Source organism: Euprymna scolopes, chromosome 9 (assembly GCF_053919585.1).
Source record: "Euprymna scolopes isolate OS-2025 chromosome 9, ASM5391958v1, whole genome shotgun sequence".
NCBI classification, from domain to species: domain Eukaryota; kingdom Metazoa; phylum Mollusca; class Cephalopoda; order Sepiida; family Sepiolidae; genus Euprymna; species Euprymna scolopes.
In genome coordinates, this window is record NC_136490.1 from 62,420,567 (window position 1) to 62,438,867 (window position 18,301).

General features: G+C 33.9%; 1 protein-coding gene across 2 annotated transcripts in view; it reads right to left on the bottom strand.

Annotated features, from left to right (window-relative positions):
- The window catches only part of LOC145284541 (protein lifeguard 1-like), a 164,378-nt gene that overhangs the window by 62,417 nt on the left and 83,660 nt on the right, over positions 1-18,301 (bottom strand). For both annotated transcript variants that reach the window (XM_080133444.1, XM_080133445.1), the window contains one exon: positions 17,679-17,876. In XM_080133444.1, coding sequence (XP_079989570.1) covers positions 17,679-17,868 — 190 coding nt within the window. In that variant the 5' untranslated portion in view covers positions 17,869-17,876. The remainder of the gene's footprint in view (positions 1-17,678; positions 17,877-18,301) is intronic.

The window sequence follows — 18,301 nt, forward strand, 5'->3', positions numbered from 1 at the left end:
GAAAAATATAATAAGTCATTTATCATAAGTTTCAAAATGTGCAAACAAATAAAAACTAAAAACAAAAATGACTTCAGTGTATTTCGCATAAAGTCATTTTCATTCCCGGGCAATACCAAATGCTTTTGCTTATTTTAAATACGGCAATCAATTTATTTACTTTGCTGTAGTATATTCTTCCTCAAATATAAAGTAAATAAATAATTAAAAAATAGATGCTAACAAATCACATATTAATTCAGTTTTCAAATTTATCTTGTACCTTTTTTTTTTAAATACAAAACCTAAATTTACAATGCATGTTTGCATACATGGTTTTTAGGATGAATTTGACACTTTTCTGGAGAGGAAAGGAAAAACGTTACAGGATGTATTCTCAAAATTCAGAAGACATCTCTCAGAGAATCTTTTGCTGAATACAACTCATTTGAAGAAGTCGTCTTCATTCTCCATCAAAAGTTCCAGGTGGGACCTGAACATGCAAACTTCATTCATAGCATCCTTTGAGAAACACCTGGCATCTTTTGAGTGACACCTGAACATCAGTTTCATCTTTACATCAGCTCATCTTTGGTTTAGTTGGCAGTACAATTGGTGTCTTTCTCAACTGTACTCCACACATAATGGTCTCTTTTTTTTTTTTTTTTTTTTTTACATAGGCATCACCACTTATCAAGGCCTATGGACCACTCGAGGATAAGGGTTAAGAGTGTAAAGTAGTCAATTGGACAATATAGTAATCATTAGTAATGGAAATTCAGTAAATTTGTTAACAAGTGGAACGGCTCATCAAGAACTTGTTTATGTTGGACTTGAAGACAATCAGATTATAGTTGGAAAGCAGAAAAACGGAAGACAGTTCCACAGGCATGCACTTCTAAGAAAGCTTTGTTCATGGAATTTACGTTTCGGTTTAGGCACGGATGAAGAGTGGGGGAAATTATTGGTAGTGTTTTCAGCTAGACGAGTGTTTCTTGTAAAAGTTTGGCAAGGGAGGGGCATAGATTGAAGCTGCTGTAATCAAATAAATTGAGGGTCAGATGTTGAGACTGTTCAAGTTGTGAAAGTTCTCTGACAGCCACTTCTGGATTTTCGAAGGGTTGTGACACAGAGCTGAGTCCTATTGCTAGATATATGGCCTTACTGTAGTGAATTGCTCCACCTAGCACAGTGGACAGCATATATCCATTTGAATTGAGAATTGATTCTTTTTTCAAAGATATGTAACTGGATGGTGTGGCCTTTGCTAGTTTGAAGGAACTTGGTTTTCATGATGAACAAGACTGTAGAAACTGTAAGCTATCCATCTGTTGTTATCCACATTGTGAAACTGGTCCTAAGAAGAACCAGAGTATCTTTGGCTCAACTGGGTGTTTGATCTTGTTGAGGAGTTTCTTTGCTTTTGTCGGGTAGTTAACTTGGGTTTTAGCAGTAAATAGCTATTTTCGAGGAATAGTAAAAATTCTCGTTAAACGTTTTCTTAATAGTTGTCACTTAAAGACTCATTTCTCTCACCAAAGTCCACACTGCTTTATTTGTTGCCCCCTTTTTTGGCAGCTTCTCCAAGAATTTTGTTTTATCAACACAGTCCGAACACCTGCTATGATACTTCCTGTTAGCCACTAATTCCATATCTCTGTATCAATTCTTCAGTTCATATTTCATGGCCTTCAATAAGTATTAAGTTTTCCTAATTTTTTTAATCCGACAAGAATCATGATGCAATAATCCAGTGTTTTCCAACCGTTCATAATCTCCAGTTCTCAAATCTATTAACAGTACACAGAAACAACTATCTGTTGCCTTTACTGCTAAATACTTCAAATGGTTCTGAAATAAAAGAATATAAACATTTTATCAAATTTATCCCAAACACCTAGTGGATGCCTTTACACTTATGAAATATGTGAATATCACAGCATAATAGCATTTTTCAATTACACAACAAATGTAATTTACATAACGGTCTATCTATAAAATAGCCTGCTTGTTACTTTCTTAGTTAGTCCATAAATTATGTTTTTGTAAAAGGCCAAATACAATTTTTGAAGGCCAAACTGCTTAAAAAAATACTGGCAACCCAGTAGTGACCTCTTTGATGTAGCCTCATTTTTAAATATCATTATAATAATTGTTGTAATGGCGTGAGAAAGAAACTCATAGTAATTTCGAAGTGCAGCATTTTTTCACCGAAAAAAAAGAAGTCAACAGAACGTTACGTAAAAAAAAAAAGGAACATTCAAAAGAAACTGGACATAAAAAAACACAGTCTGCCAATAGGTGTTGGATTGAAGAAGTAAATTAAAGATTGTCTCTTATAATGTGATTTTATTATTTGTATTGAACAATGTAGCACAATATTACTTTATGAGTATTTATTAGTACTTATTAATTTATCTCATTTGGATCAGTTCTATATCTAAAATACAATGGAGATAATTTCATAAAAATATGTATAAATTCATATTTGCTGCAGGTTATTGATTTTTCTATACAAAAAACTAATTTTTTTGCGTTATCCAGAAATCAAAGCATATTTGTTGATTAAATATATTTCTCATTTTGTGGAATTTCCACAGGTTCTGCTAGTTATAAATAATATAAAAAAATTTTATCAATCATTTTTATTTTTTACAAAAATGTTTTAATACTGAATTCTTAAAATCCTTGTACATAAGATAGTTGTAACATTACTTTGACAGTGAGGATGTTTTTTAGAGAGGGTAGCATGAAAGTTCAGTGAATATGTGCGACATGTCCCTTAGTTTAGGGATTTAATATGATAGGCTAATTTTAGTCATGTGACTCAAAATAATGTGGTTAGATATTTAATTTGGCATTTAGAAATTAGAGACAGCATACATCATGTCTCTATGGTTCCAAATAAGAAAAGTGTATATCCTCAAACACAGCAAAAACTTTTTATTTCTCTCTTCAAAAAGAATCCAATGGAACAGCCACAAAATATTTTTCATAGAACATCCCATGCAGAACAAGTCTGTCTCAAAACTGATATCAGCATGGTCATCTTCCAAGTCCAATTTAAACAAATACTTATGTGGATGTCCTCTTGAAAAACCAAGTTCTCTTAAGTAATCCTTTGTCCATTCCACCCACTGTTTCCAATTCTCTTATGATGGCAATCAACGTCCAACCAACAATCATTTTAACCATTATCCTTGAGTGACCCCCAACCCTTGATAAGTGGTGAACCATCAGAACCCCCCCCCAAAAAAAATGATTACAACTCGCAGTTAAGAAAAATTAGCTAAGTTTAATAAAGTAAATTAAATGAAAGAGTATTTGTTTTTCCTTTTTCCATTTGTTCACCTTTTTCCAACTAGATTTCATTGCCCTGAACAACATGGAAGAGAATGACCAACATGTGTGAACCTCATTAAGTATCCATGATATTCTGTGAAATAGAACAATAACAGAGTTTCTTTTTTTTAATTGTCATATTTTTTGATAAACATTATATCTTTATCTGATATAATAAAATAGGACCATTTTTCCCCTGCCATTTCCGACATTAAAGGATTATAAATAAACACTTCCTATGAACAATTTTACGTTCACCATTTACAGTTACTATTAATTACATACTTTTTGCCCTTGCTTACCAATTATTAATTTTTTTTCCTGCTTGCTACACTTTCTCAAATACATAAGCTCACTGAGAGAGTAGCTAAGGTTTTTCCCTCCTATGCAAATTACTCTGCCTCCTTTACCCAAACTCACCATTTCATTTTACTTTTTCTGTATGAAGTCGGTTTATCATTTATCTTTCAACATATTACTTTTCCATACACAATACATTATGGTTACAGTTGCGGTTACTGAATGCTCCATTATTCTGAATCATTTATTGGAATACCGGTTTACCCCGAACCTGCCTCTCCACTACACATATTACACTTGCGTATGCTCACTTTCAAGAATAGCAGATTATCCAAAAACGAACACCTATCCTTTTCCCAACATGGCCGCCTTCTCATACTACCAGCATGAACACAAACCATGTTTTGCTATATCTTCATATGAAATTGCCTTCCTTTCTTTTGCTTTCACATTCATTTAATATCTTATGTTATCCTCGCTCAGATTCATAATCTACATATAAGCAAAGATTACATTTGTATGCTTCGAAACAGTCACAGGCTACCTATTCTTTAATGCTATGTGAACACACGATTCTCTCCAGGTGCAAAGTTATTTATTTATTTCTTCTTTTTATCTTTTCCATGCGTTCTTACATTTTCTTATAAGAAAATAAATGAGAAATGTTTATATTTCAAAATATGATATATTTCAGTACTTGTGGGCTATCTATCTTTAAGTGTCTAAGTTTTGTCACAAGTATAGATATATGACTTCTGAACACAAGTTCACACAGCAGCCATCTTGACTGTTGCAGCACGATCTAAGCATAAACCAAAACCGAATTTAGGGTCTTAACCTTAATCCCAACATTAACTTTCACTCCAGTGGTTTTTTTTTGGTTTTTTTTTTACATGGAAGTCACCACTTATCAAGGCCCCAAGGCCACTCGGGGATAAGGGTTATTGCGTATACAGTAATCAATGGGACACTATTGTAGTAATCGTTAGTAATGGAGATCTGATAAAGTGTCTTACTTAAGTGAGCGGTTTATCAGGAACTTGTTTATGTTGGACTTGAAGACATCCAAGTTGTAGTCAGGTGGGAAACAGGCAAACGGAAGAGAGTTCCACAGGCATGCACTTCTAAGAAAGAAGCTTTGTTCATCGAATCTACGTTTTGATTTAGGCACAGATAAAGAGTGGGGAAAATTACTGACAGTGGCTTCAGCTAGACGGGTGTTTTTCGTGAAGGTGTTTGAATTTGTTTGGTTGTTTTAAGGCATATCAACCGTCTTTGGATTGTTTACTGTTTAATTCAGTAATGTTTCAAGTTCTTTATATCTTCAAATATTTATGGATAGTGTTTGATTTGGTTATTTTGCCAAAGAAAACTGTATTTCTTTTAGACTTTGCAGAACATGATTGAGTTTTGCAAAGGGAAAGAAACAAAAACCAATAACATCAATGTCCGGTGCATAAGTGTTGGGATTAATAACGGGTATATGTATAAATAATACTTTAATGAATAGTATATTTTTTCGTAAAAATAGTGATATGATAACAATCATATTATGCAAACTATTCTCATCAGGGATGTTATTCTCACAATGTTTTGGCTGATATAACCAACATTTTTTTCAGGTGCATCGTTTTTGTAAATGTTCAACAGGCGCCAATGCATGTTGTTTGGTTTAATTGTTTCTGCATGGTGGAATTCAATGATACATATGTGCTTCTAACACATGTCCATGACAGGGGTTACTTTCTTTACACCGTCAATATCTGCAACAAAGAGATGAAAACTCAGGTCCTGAATGCATGAATGCATCAAATCCATGTGATTTGTAAACCCCTCTGATCCATTTGGGTGGAATAAAAAAATAGGAGACATTACTTTTGGAACGTCCCTCATATAATCAATAAATATTTATCATTTTACCGCTAGTACTAGCAATGGAAAATTAAGTTTTAAATAAAAACAAACAAACAAGCAATAAAGTCTTGTTTTTTGGTATTGGAAAATAAGCACAAACTTTTCAAATTCTGATACACCTAAAAGTTCTGATTTTCCTGATTCCAGTTAATCGTCCCAACATTACAAATAATGCCAAATTATCCATCCTCATCTCAAAAATTCTAAACAATAACACACAGCTTCGAAAACTAAGAAAATGAAAAAGTTATTAGAGATAAGCCACAAGTATCTATCTTTCTTCTTTGGAAAAACTATTAAAACTTTTATTACAAAATTAATGATCAAGAAACAAAATAATCGTAATAGCTCAGGTAATGAAATAGTATGAATAACAGAAATCTGATAAAACTTCCAAGTGAAGCTGATGACCTTTTTGTTTTAAAATGTCACCGACATATTTTAGACCGGGAAGGGGGCGGGTGGCGGGGAAGGGGGGGTAAGTTGCATAAGCAAAAGTAACAGAGGGCATTAAGTGATTTTACTTCCTTTGTTAATTCTCATAAACTGAAATGAATAATAAAAAAAAATACTCCATTCATTATACTGGTAGGATTCCAGACAATTTTAAGAGAAACCTTATCTATACAACCCAACATAATAAAAATGCACATTGTATCTCTTTATGTATCTATATTTTTATATGAACAAATAGTAAACATTAAGTAAGATTATTCAGTATATAACATCGGAATAAAAAAAATGATGGCAGACTTACTTAACAGAAAACAATGTTGGGAAAAAAATTTAATTGGTCCCCCGGCAAGAGGATGGTGGACCTGTAAATTCACCCTTGTTCGTTCGTCCATCCGCACTTTTCTCAATAACTATGCCTTGGAATGTTTTGAAATTTTGCGCAAACATTAAACATGAGTAAAAAAGTAACAGAACGGATTTTCCAGGCAAACTTAAATTGCCCCCCCCCCCCCAGCAGTGCCTTTCGGGTTAAAATGGTTAAAATTGACACTTTTGTGTTTATTAAAAAAAATTGATACGTTGGAGTTATATAAAACTTTCTGAAAAGTTGTAACTAACTGATTTCTATATAATTTTCTTTGTCTATACTTCACAATAACTCTTGGGTGTGCCCCAGGGGCTCTTTTAGAGCTAATAAAAACACTTTTTTTTTTAACTATTTTACCATATTTGTCCAAAATATTCTGAGCATGTCTACATGCCTACCTAAACCTAAACAACTGAGGTAATAAATCATAAACCACCACAAAAACTATGCAAGTTAAATATTATTCAAAGTACAAATACACAATTAAAGTTTACAGAAGAAAAAAAAACAAAAAATGTGGGATACGTTTTACTTGAAAAAATAAACTAATCTGTTCTTATTCTCTCTAACATTCCTGAATACATATTAATAAATATTGATAAATAATATTGATAAATAAAACATCTGTTTGCCTGTACATTGATTTCTATTTTAGTTACAAAAATGTTAACATAGGAATATTTTTTATATTCAACAAAAGTGAAACTTCATTATTTTTATTATCATTTATTATTAAGATTAAGCACGCTCTTCTTTCTTCATAAAATTGAATACATGATTATCTTTCCTTTTTTATTATCAGTTATTACTAAGATTAAGACTTCCTTTGTTTGCTCATAAAATAAATTTGTATAGGGGATTATCATATATTATAGATAAATGACAAGATTTTTCTAATGACTAAACAAATTTTTCTTTGTTATTGAATAATGTAAATTAATTTAAAACATGTCAATACATCAGTACGCCCTGTATTTAAAAATTCAGGTGATCAGTCATCTCCCTCTCAGTACAGACTAATAAGTCTCCTGTGCGTCATAAGTAAGTTGCTGGAATCTGTTAAATAGAGAAGTAGTTAACCACCTCAGCAAAAATAACCTCTTCAGTGATATTCAATAAGTGCTCGACTGAACTCCAATTGATGGTCCCACCTCGCCAAACTTTCACGAATAACACTTGTCTAGTTGAAACCACTATCAATAATTTCCCCCATTCTTTATCTGTACCTAAACCTAAACGTAGATTCCATGAACAAAGCTGCTTTCTTAGAACTACACGCCTGTGGAACTCTCTTCCATTTGCCTGCTTTCCAACTGACTACAATATGATCATCTTCAAGTCCAATGCAAACAAGTGTTTGATGAGTCATCCCTTAAGTAATCCAATTTACCAAATTTCCACTACTAACAATTATTACGATATTTTTTCACTGACTACCATACACTCATTAACCCTTATCCTCGAGTGGCCTTCGGGCCTTGATAAATGGTGATTCCTTTGTAAAAAAAAAAAAAAAAAAAAATTTTAAATTTAAAAAAAAATGAAAAAAACTCTTCACTTGTCTTATTTTAGTTATAAAAGGCATGTGACGTTAGCTTGTATTTCTTACTTCAGAGAACAATTTACATGATTTTTGAAATATCACATCTTTGTTCTGTGACAGATACATACATCAAGATTTTTTTTTTTTTTTGTATTTTCGCTTTTTTTAATTAAGTTGAAATCTAAATAAGAATCGGATACTTTTCCCCAAAAATCTTTTTGGGATTTGATTGTATATCATAGTTAATGGATCAGAAAGGATAAAAATAAATTATGAAACAAATTAAAATTACTCATCTCATATGGATTTTAGCACTAGAAAAAATAGTAACAAGAAGAAAAAATAGTAACAAGAAGAAAAAATAGTAACAAGAAGAAAAAATAGTAACAAGAAGAAAAAATAGTAACAAGAGAAAATAGTAACAAGAAGAAAAAATAGTAACAAGAAGAAAAAATAGTAACAAGAGAAAATAGTAACAAGAAGAAAAAATAGTAACAAGAGAAAATAGTAACAAGAGAAAATAGTAACAAGAAGAAAAAATAGTAACAAGAAGAAAAAATTCTAAACCGCAAGTCTGATTTTTTGTTACTCTTGTGTTATCTTGTAGCAGCGTTACTTCATGTATCTGTAAGTATGCGTGTGTTGTACTATAGTGGTCAGATGAATAATTATAGCTACAACATAAATTCCCTATTATATTAAGTGCAAAAATATTTATTGAAATAAAGAAAAGCTATGATTTATCCATTTATTTATTGTGGATTATTATCCTCATCTTCTAGCAATTGTTTCACGTTTCGGCCAACTATTCCTCTGGCCTTCGTTAGGTGGCCGAAACGTCATGAAACAACAACTAGAAGATGAGGACAATAGTCCGCAATAAATAAATGGATAAATAATACAAATTACTCATCTCAATAAAAATTCCAATTAATTAAATAATATAAAGAAAAGCTAATATTTTATTTTCAACGCACATGCTCAATGAAACCTTTTTGTGTACATGAAGTCAGTATTTCATGTGTCATGCTGAACAATTTAAAAAAAATATTTTTTACAAGGGAGTCACCATTTATCAAGGCCAGAAGGCCATTTGAGGATATGGCCAATGAATATAAGGGGGTAGTGTAGTTATTATTAATGGTGTAGTTGGATACAATTTGATTATTTAAGGGGGGGAGTCAACAAGAACTTGTTTACATGAGACTTGAAGGCTACGATACTGTAGTCGGCTGGGAAGCAGGCCAATGGTATAGTATTCCACAGGTGAGCAGTTCTAGAAAAGAAGCTGTGTTTGTGAAATCTGCATTTAGATTTAGGCACATGTAGAGAATGGGAGAAACTATTAATAGTGGTTGTAGCTAATCGGATGTTTTTTTTTTGTGAAAGTTTGGCAGGGGGGGGACCATAGATTGGAACTAAGATGAGCACTTGCCATGAAAATAATAATAGAACAAAGAGAGGCTCACAACAATTCTTCTGTGGGAAAGAAGCTGCAGGGAAGAAAAAAGTGTATTACCTACTAGATTTCAAAGCCGGTTTTGAACTCTATCAAGGCAGGATATGGTATGCTGAGCAGCTTCCACCAAAATGTGGTAACAGTACTCCATTTTAGGATGTACTTGGCTCTTATACAGATAGAGGAATGCATCATTAATGAGATACCTACTAGAGCAGTAGAATGATTCAACTATTTTTCCAATGATCTTGGTAACTGATTTGATGCGTGTGTTTCATTTCAGATTAGGAGTGAAGGTCAGTCCCAGAAGCTTTATCAAGTCATGAAGCTTCCCCAAGAAGAGAGCCATTCATTTTAATTAGGGCCTAAAAGGGGTCAGAACGATTATGATGAAAAGAGAGAAGCTTGGCTTTAGCTGCATTAAAAGTAATCAGCCACCTTTTTCTCCATTACACCATGTGCTCAAGAGCAGAAGAGAGAGAATCAGAAAGATCTTGACCATTGCTGGCCTTTTATGTGTTGTCATAGATTGTGGTGCCGTCTGCATAAATGCTAACAAATGACCTAAGAATGTGATTTAGAAAATAATTGATGAAGATCAGGAAGACAGTTGGGCCCAAGATGGAACCCTAAGGAATGCCAACATTGATATTTTGAGCTTTTGACTTCTGCCCATTAACAACTACTCTTATAAACCTATCAGAGAGAAAGGATTTGATAATTGGGAAAACATTTCCAGATATTCCGTAGCTGGTAATCTTGTAAAGTTACTTTATACCATACCCTATCAAAAGCCTTTGATATATCAAGAGCTATTGCTCTAGAAGGAAAACCTTCACTGAGAGATTCACTAATCCTATGTGATATTACAGTTATCACATCAGCTGTAGATCTAACAAAACTGAAACCATATTGCATATCACTGAGTAGGTTATTTTTGCTAAGGTGGTTGACAACTTCTCTATTATAGATTCTAGCAACTTAGGGATGATTTTCCACCAGCTTTGATAGTTTGGATGGTTTATTATCATGCCCGTGATTTTTGCTCCTCTTTAAAAATGGAATGGTATACTGTACTTCATCTTTCACAATAACTGGCATTGTGTCTTTCACATATAGCTTTTCATATAATTATACCCACCATTCCAAAATCTCAACTTTGTAATATAGAATTTTGCTGTGTTTTTCCTTAATTCTAGCTTATATTATTCAGTTTTGCTTTTAATCTTTTTAAAACAGCATAGTACTGTTCGTAAGGAGGTAGTGTACAGATTACATCTGCCTCTTTATCCATTTCAAATATTTTGTCTTTCTTTATGGGCTTCTTCGACTCAGCTTTTGCTATCTTATATTCTTTGGAAGAACATCCTTTCTCTCTTCTTATGCTTATTATCAATAGTGTGCTTAGCATTGTCTAACATCCGGTAAGGAGATAAAGGCTTATTTGCAGAAACTCTTTCTTTCAGTGATACTTTCAAACAGTAAATCTGCATCTTAGACTCGAGAGACAAAAACAGTTTTGAAGCTAGAGTTCTGTTAATGTTGCATCTTGTGGTCTCAGATTGTTTATATGGCAATTGAAAGTTTTATTCTTGTCCACGTGTTTCACACAAGTTTATGGTCAGATATCTATATCTTTTGCTGATCCCACCATGAAAATCTTTCTGTTGGACTACAAACTTTTGGGTTTTTTGGTCCTTCCATCAACAGCTGTCCAGGTGAAGTTTTTTCTTTTGGGACAAGGCATTGGTCATAATACAACCATTTCTGATATAGAACTTTGCAAGAATTTAACCAAGAGAATTTGCATTTCCAATGTTGTGCTTCAATAACATCTAGATAATTGTCAATGAAGATTTTCCAACTGAAGTCTCTTATAAAAAAATATAATTTCGTTTTGGTGTTTTATTTTTTGGATTTGGTCATATTTTATCAATTTCTTCTTCAGGATATGAAGAAGTTGGAAAGTAGCATTGTATGAAAACAATTCTGACAAATTTCTCTTTTGGGATTAAAAGGTCAATTTAATCTGTAAAAGGTTCATAGTGCTGTATCGCATGCACGATTTGTTAACTCAGAATTCCATTTGATCTGGATAGTTTATAGGATGACAAAAAATTTGTCTCTAGGAGCAAATGATTCTATCCTAGATTCTTTAATTTTGGTTTCTGATAGACCAATGATATCCAGTTACTATAATAAATCTTATGTAGTATGATTTCCAAGACACCAAATTTAAGATCGTTTATCCTCCATGGGTTATAGATTCAAATATTAAGTATTTTTCCTCTGGCCGCACATTTCATACTAGTCCAAAGCTGTTGACGAGAACTCCTCCTCTTTGCTGTTACAATAATCTGGAGATTGTTGATGTGCTCTCTTTTCACATTTAGTCTTAACAGCCTACTCTTCCCAGCTGGCTTAAAACAAAGTGGAAGAGAGTGTTTTTGTCTGGACACTATTTTTGGAAAGGCTGCTACACAGCGATAGAGCCCTATGTACCCTTGAGGCACTTTTGCCATTTCTAAAAAGAAAATATGTCGGTAGTTGCAATTCTTACCAACAAGATGCAGCTATTCAATGAACCATTGATCCTGGACTTTTGGAAGCTTCTTTGCCCAACTTCAACAGATCGTTATTCTTTGATGACTTATCCACCTTCCTCTACCAGCTACAATACTGCAATCCTATGATTTTGACATTTTGAAAATCAGAGTTAGTTCTTTCCTAGGCAGACTACCAATCAAGAGCTCTGTCTATCCCAAGGAAACTGGTTTTAAGGTGTAGTTGGTCTTTTGGCTTCATTTATCTCGCTTTAATATCATTCCTTTTTCAATGTCAGACATCAATGTAATCGGTTACTTGTAAAAATATTTCTTTTCTTCTTTCTATCATAAGGAAGTCCTATTTATTAAAGTAAAAAGTTACTGTTTTTGTTTTTTTAAGTGATATGACATTTTTTTTATATATATATTTATTTATATATATTTTATTTATATATATTTTATTTATATATATTTTATTTATATATATTTCTTAATATATTTATTTATATATATTTCTTATATTAATTCCTTTAGTATTTCTAAGTATATTTCTTTTTTATATCATGACAGGAAGTTTGATTTTTGAACTTGCTCTAAGTGCAACAAATGGCTTAACTTTATAAATCTTTATAAATACACAGCTTTTGTTATATACTACAAGTAAGTCTTTGAGCCTATTTTAAAGTTCACATTAGCAAACGAGATGATACAGCATCACATCTCTATGACTCACCATTCAAACTACATAGGCTGAAGTTTCACAAATGAATTTTGGCAGATATTTATTTGAGGCAAAATTTTTATAGACCAGATACTCTTCCTGACGCCAACCAAGGGAGATAATGAGACCAGTATTTTTATTGAGAAACTATTTCTAGGTGATTGAATACCAAGATTATACAGCACTTCAATTGTCATCATTTGTCGTAACAATGGAAGAAAAATAAAATGTGGTCAGAGTTATATGCAAAATATTAAATTTGGCATGTATCTTCATCTTTCTCAATAGAGGGAAGCAGGAGTTATGAGATTACCAAAAATAAAGCCAAGGTCCATTTTTTAGTCTCAATAAATCCATCTGCTGAATCTCAATGCGTCTCTCAGAATCTGTTGCTCATCATAGTTTTATTAGATAATGGAGGGATGTTTGGAGAAGAGAGAGAAGGATGGGAGTCTACAAGTGTAAATCAGAAATCATGCGACTTCCATCCAGAAAAGCTTACTCTCTCAGTTCCTGGATATCAACGAATTACATGAAGTCTCCCTGCTAGCTGGCAAGGAGTGCAGAGACAAAAGTGCCTTAATATGTAAATGATATCTCTCCCTATAATTCATTTCTTCAGTTACCACAATGTCACATTAACTCTAGGGATCGTCCTCTTTAAAATAACAATGTGTTCAAAATATAATTATATGTTTTTCCAATTATATATCACTCTTTGTGTATACCGAACCTTTTTGTTTAGAAGCTCAATATATGTTAAATATAACAGAAGATATATAAAAGAATAACAGTCTAGTTACATTCCCAGATCCAAATATTTATTTTACATGCAAAACAGCGCCTCCAGCTAAAATGTTAAAATTACAGAACATATTTTACAGATCTGTTTCATTATGCAGAAACAAACAGTTATTATTATGCCAATACCATCTCTTTTCAGTGCATACACTCTTCAGAAAAATTAGAAATTCTCTGCTTAAATAGAAAAGATGGCTTCCGGAACAAACACACGATGTTGAGTCTTCTATGAACATTCTTTTTTTCTTGCAGCATTATATTGTCATATATTTTTTCTATTAAGCAAAGAATTAGATTTGTTAATCAAGGTGTGACAGTGATTTGAGTGTGATTCACTTGCAAAATTTTATCAAAATAAATGCCTTCTCCAATTTTTAATTCAACGTCTTCCCACATTTTCTTTTGCAAAAAAAAAAAAAAAAAAAAATCTGACGCCATTCCATTTTTAAGTATACTTTTCAAATAGACATACTAATAAATTTGCCACCTAGCCTTAAATGTAAACGAAAGAGGTAGACAATTTGCATTCAAATCGAGGAAATTTAGTGGAGTTGCTCAAAAATTACACACATTAAATTTGTTAACTGAATTCACTTCTTATTGCAGTTAGTGAGAAGGGAACTTATCACTATACTTTCCCCTGAACAGGTCAATTGAACTTATACCAAGTAGAATACTTAATATTATTATCATTTTTTTTATGGAGAGTAGACAATGAATTGTGGATGCGTTGTCGGTAGCTCCCGTAACTCTTGCTTCTAATCTGTCTCTCAGTCCTCGTTTAGAACGAGTGATTTTTTTGACAAAGGGAGAAGAAAAAGCTGTATTCTTGGTTGGCAGAATTTTTGCATTGGCAGTAGCCTAAGATGTCGAAAATATTTTCTATTTCTATCCTTGTAACCATGTCACTAGTAAAGGCGCTAGAGGTAAACATTTTTCTGGGCTGATGTTATCTGCCTGATAATCAGGAACCCCGAACCTTGGACTAACCACTAAGGAGGCTGTCCTATCTACAGATGCAAGGTACTGGGACTGCTGTATTGCCATTTGGTGAATTGATTCTGGACCATGCAGTAGCTTATGGTGGGATTTCTCAATGCCATATTGGTGGTAATTGTTACTTGTTACGGCTTTACCTTATCATAGTCTAAAAAAAAAAATATATATATATTTCTTCACATTTTCTTCCTTATGTTCCCTCTCTTCCCTGCTCTAACCAAGTCTGTCTACCTATTTAACAAATCCTAAAAATCATGAAAAGTTTCCAGGAAGAATACACGATTAAACCCAGAACTTCAACTTCCCATGTTGACCCCCACCACCATGTCTCCTTCTCTAATATCAGACGTCTATGTTCCAACATTCCAGAGGTTGAAATCCAATCACAGAAAACCAAATCAGACCTATTCTTTCTAAGTGAAACTGGTATTGAACCAACTATTCCCCTAGATGAGTTCGTAATTAAAGGATATTCTAATTTAACATCCAAATCTGACCCTTAAAATCAACATGGGCATGGAATATGTGCCTATATTAGAGATGGCTTTCCATATAGTAGGGACATCTCCAGAGACGACCCAAAATTGACTTATATGTGCTTTTGAATTGCACTTGCTCACACCACTGCATTGATATATGCTCAGTCTGTCAAGTCCATGGCTGAGCAGCGGCTTGGTTCTCACCAGTTTTAGCAACAAATGGGGTCCTGAATAGAAGTGTGTACTCTATTCCAACAATCATCAATGGACCTGAGGTAATCTTGTCAGCATGGGACAAAACCAAACTCTTTGCCAAAAACTTTGCAGCTAATTCTACCCTATATGATCAGGGCCGCCAACCTCCCATATTTCCTCCTGTGTCTGAAAAAACGCTATGCGACATACAAATATCTGTGTGTGATGTTGCCAAGCTAATCAAAGTCTTAACTCCAGTGAAGCAACTGGCCCTGATGGCATTCCTATTATAGTGCTCAAAAGCTTCAACAAGAACTAGCTTACAAAGGAGAAATGCTTCCCAACACCTTGGAAAATCTCATCAGTATGTCCCATATTTAAAAATTCAGGTGATCACTCATCTCCCTCTCAACACAGACCAATCAGTCTCCGGTGTGTCATGAGTAAGTTGCTAGAATCTGTGTTAAATAGAGAAGTAGTCAACTACCTCAGCAAAAATAACCTCCTCAGTGACATGCAACATGGTTTCCATTCTGCTAGATCTACAGCAGATGTGCTAACAGTAATATCTCATAGGATTAGCAAACCTCTCGATGGAGGCTTCCATTCTAGGACAATTGCCTTTGAGATATCAAAGGCCTTTGATAGGGTATGGCATAAAGGTCTACTCCACAAAATCTCCAGTTATGGTATAGCTGGAAATGTCTTTACAATTATTAAATCATTCCTCTCTGATAGGTTCATAAGAGTGGTGGTTTTTGGGCAGAAATCAGAAGTTCACAGTATTAATGCTGGAGTTCCTCGGGAGTCCATCCTGGGCCCAACTCTCTTCCTGATCTACATCAATGATCTTCCAAATCACATCCTATGATCATTTGTAAAAATTTATGCTGACGACTACCATCTATGACAACATTTCAAAGGCCATAAATGCCTAAGTTCTCTCTGATTCTCTCTCCTATGATCTTGATCACATGGAACAATGGGGAAAGAGGTGGCTGGTTAATTTTAAGGCATCTAAGACCAAGCTTCTATCTTTCCATCATCAACGCTCTGATTCCTGTCTGGCATGAATCGAAATGAATGGCTCTTGTCTTGGGGAGGCTCCATCTTTTGACAAACTCCTTGATCTGACCTTTATTCATGATCTGAGATGAAACACATACATCAAATCCGTTGCCATGGCTGCTGGGAAAAATGGTGAGATCGTTCTACTGTTCTATCAAATATCTCACTGCTGATGCAATTCTCTACCTATATAAGAGCAAAGTACGTCCATCTAAAGGCAGTTTATCTGGCCTTGTAAAGAGTTCAAAATAGAGGAGGATACCCTTTTCTCTTCCCTGCAACTCTTTGCCACAGAAAAGACGTTGCGAATCTGTCTGCTCTATCATTATTTTCATGGTAAGTGCCCGTTTGAGCTCCGATCTATGGTCCCCCTCTGTTCTTAATTTCATGAAAAACACTTGTCTAGCTGAAACCATTATCAACAATTTCCCCCACACTTTATCGGTACCTGAACCTAAATGTAGATTCCATGAACAAAGTTTTGTTCTTAGAACTGCATGCCTGTGGAACTGTTCTGTTTTCTTGCTTTCCAACTGACTACAATATGGTTGTCTTCAAGTCCAACATGAACAAATTCTTGATGAGCCATCCCCTTAAGTCATCCAATTTACCAAATTTCTACTATTAAAGATGACTACGACATGTATACTCATGACCCTTATCCTTTAGCCTCTGGGCCTTGAGAAGTGGTGACTCCTTTGAAAAAAAACAAAAAAACAATGGATTGGTTGGTTGTTTTTGTTTTACGTCATATCAACCCTTTTCAGGTTATTTAATACTGAATCCAAAAATTTTGAAGAAAATTTTTTTAATAGAATATATTTGTTGTTTTCAAGTCGGTTTCTATTTAACCCATAGTTGGGACCCTAACAGGTATTACCACTTTGGGTCAAGTGGACCTGGGAGCAATGGCAATTAAAGGGTGGCTCCACATTTCCCAAAGCCCGCAAGCTGGGGTCTCACCACTGGATATAGTTTAAGGTCATATCCAAGACCAAAAACAATGGAAGTCAGTGTGTTTAGGTCAATTTTGGGGTAACGAAGAGTTTTGCGACAGTTGCGGGATGGTTTACAGACAATCTTGGGTTTGCAATAATTGAGATTTTCCAGTTAAAGTTGAACACAGCTTGTGACTTGAACCAGATCAAGAGAGCTTTAGGAGATTGAGATGAGCTAACATCAACTGACAAACATGGCCTAGACAGAACGTAGATGTGTACCTTAGCATGTATAGGATTGATGGTGTCACACACGCACCCAGAGTACAACATATTTGCAGAATGTATTGGAGTTTGTGTTTTGTTTCATTTTTTTTATATACTTGTGAACCCATGCACGTTCCCCTTGGCAGCCACCAATGTGAGAAAGACAACCTGGCCAGAAGTGAAGATGAAAGAAAAGACAATGGAAACAATGATGGGGTCGGTGATGTTGTCAGGTGTGATCATATCACATAAGCATCACTGTTTGCTGCTTGTGAGAAATTAAAAAAGAGAAGCAACAACTTACCTGGAGATTCATCTTGTGGGGCAGATTCAGTATATATATCTCCACTCATCATTGCAGAGGGCCTGCCAACTGTAGCTATCATGGCCGGCGACATTGGGCTATTCACTGTAGTGAATGCAGGATTATCATAGTACCCTGGAGAATCAACTGCTTCATTGTAGCTAGGTGGAGCTGTGGCTGGAGTTGACATCTTCTAACCTAGGAAATAAAAAAATACAATATATATATATATATATATATATATCTACAGGCAGCCATCTTTTTTATGTGTTGTTAAAGCTGCTTTAAACAACATAAAATTTTGAAATAAAAATTATAGCAGTTTCAGCACATTAACAGTAAACAGGTCGGTAAATAAACTCTACAGCATTTTTTGCAAGTCATTTGTTGCTGATTTTTTTGTTTTTTCAGAGGCCTGGATTTTATATTTGTAACCATGTGATTGAATTAACCAATTGTTGACTAGCTAATTGTCACATGATCTGTAACTCAATGAAATAGGAAAAACCAATCTTCACACATCCTTTATATAAATTAGAGTGGTTTCTTTTTTTCCCCCCTATTTCTTTTACTTTAATATCTTCAACAATATATACATTGAATAAAATTTTATTTTCATTATC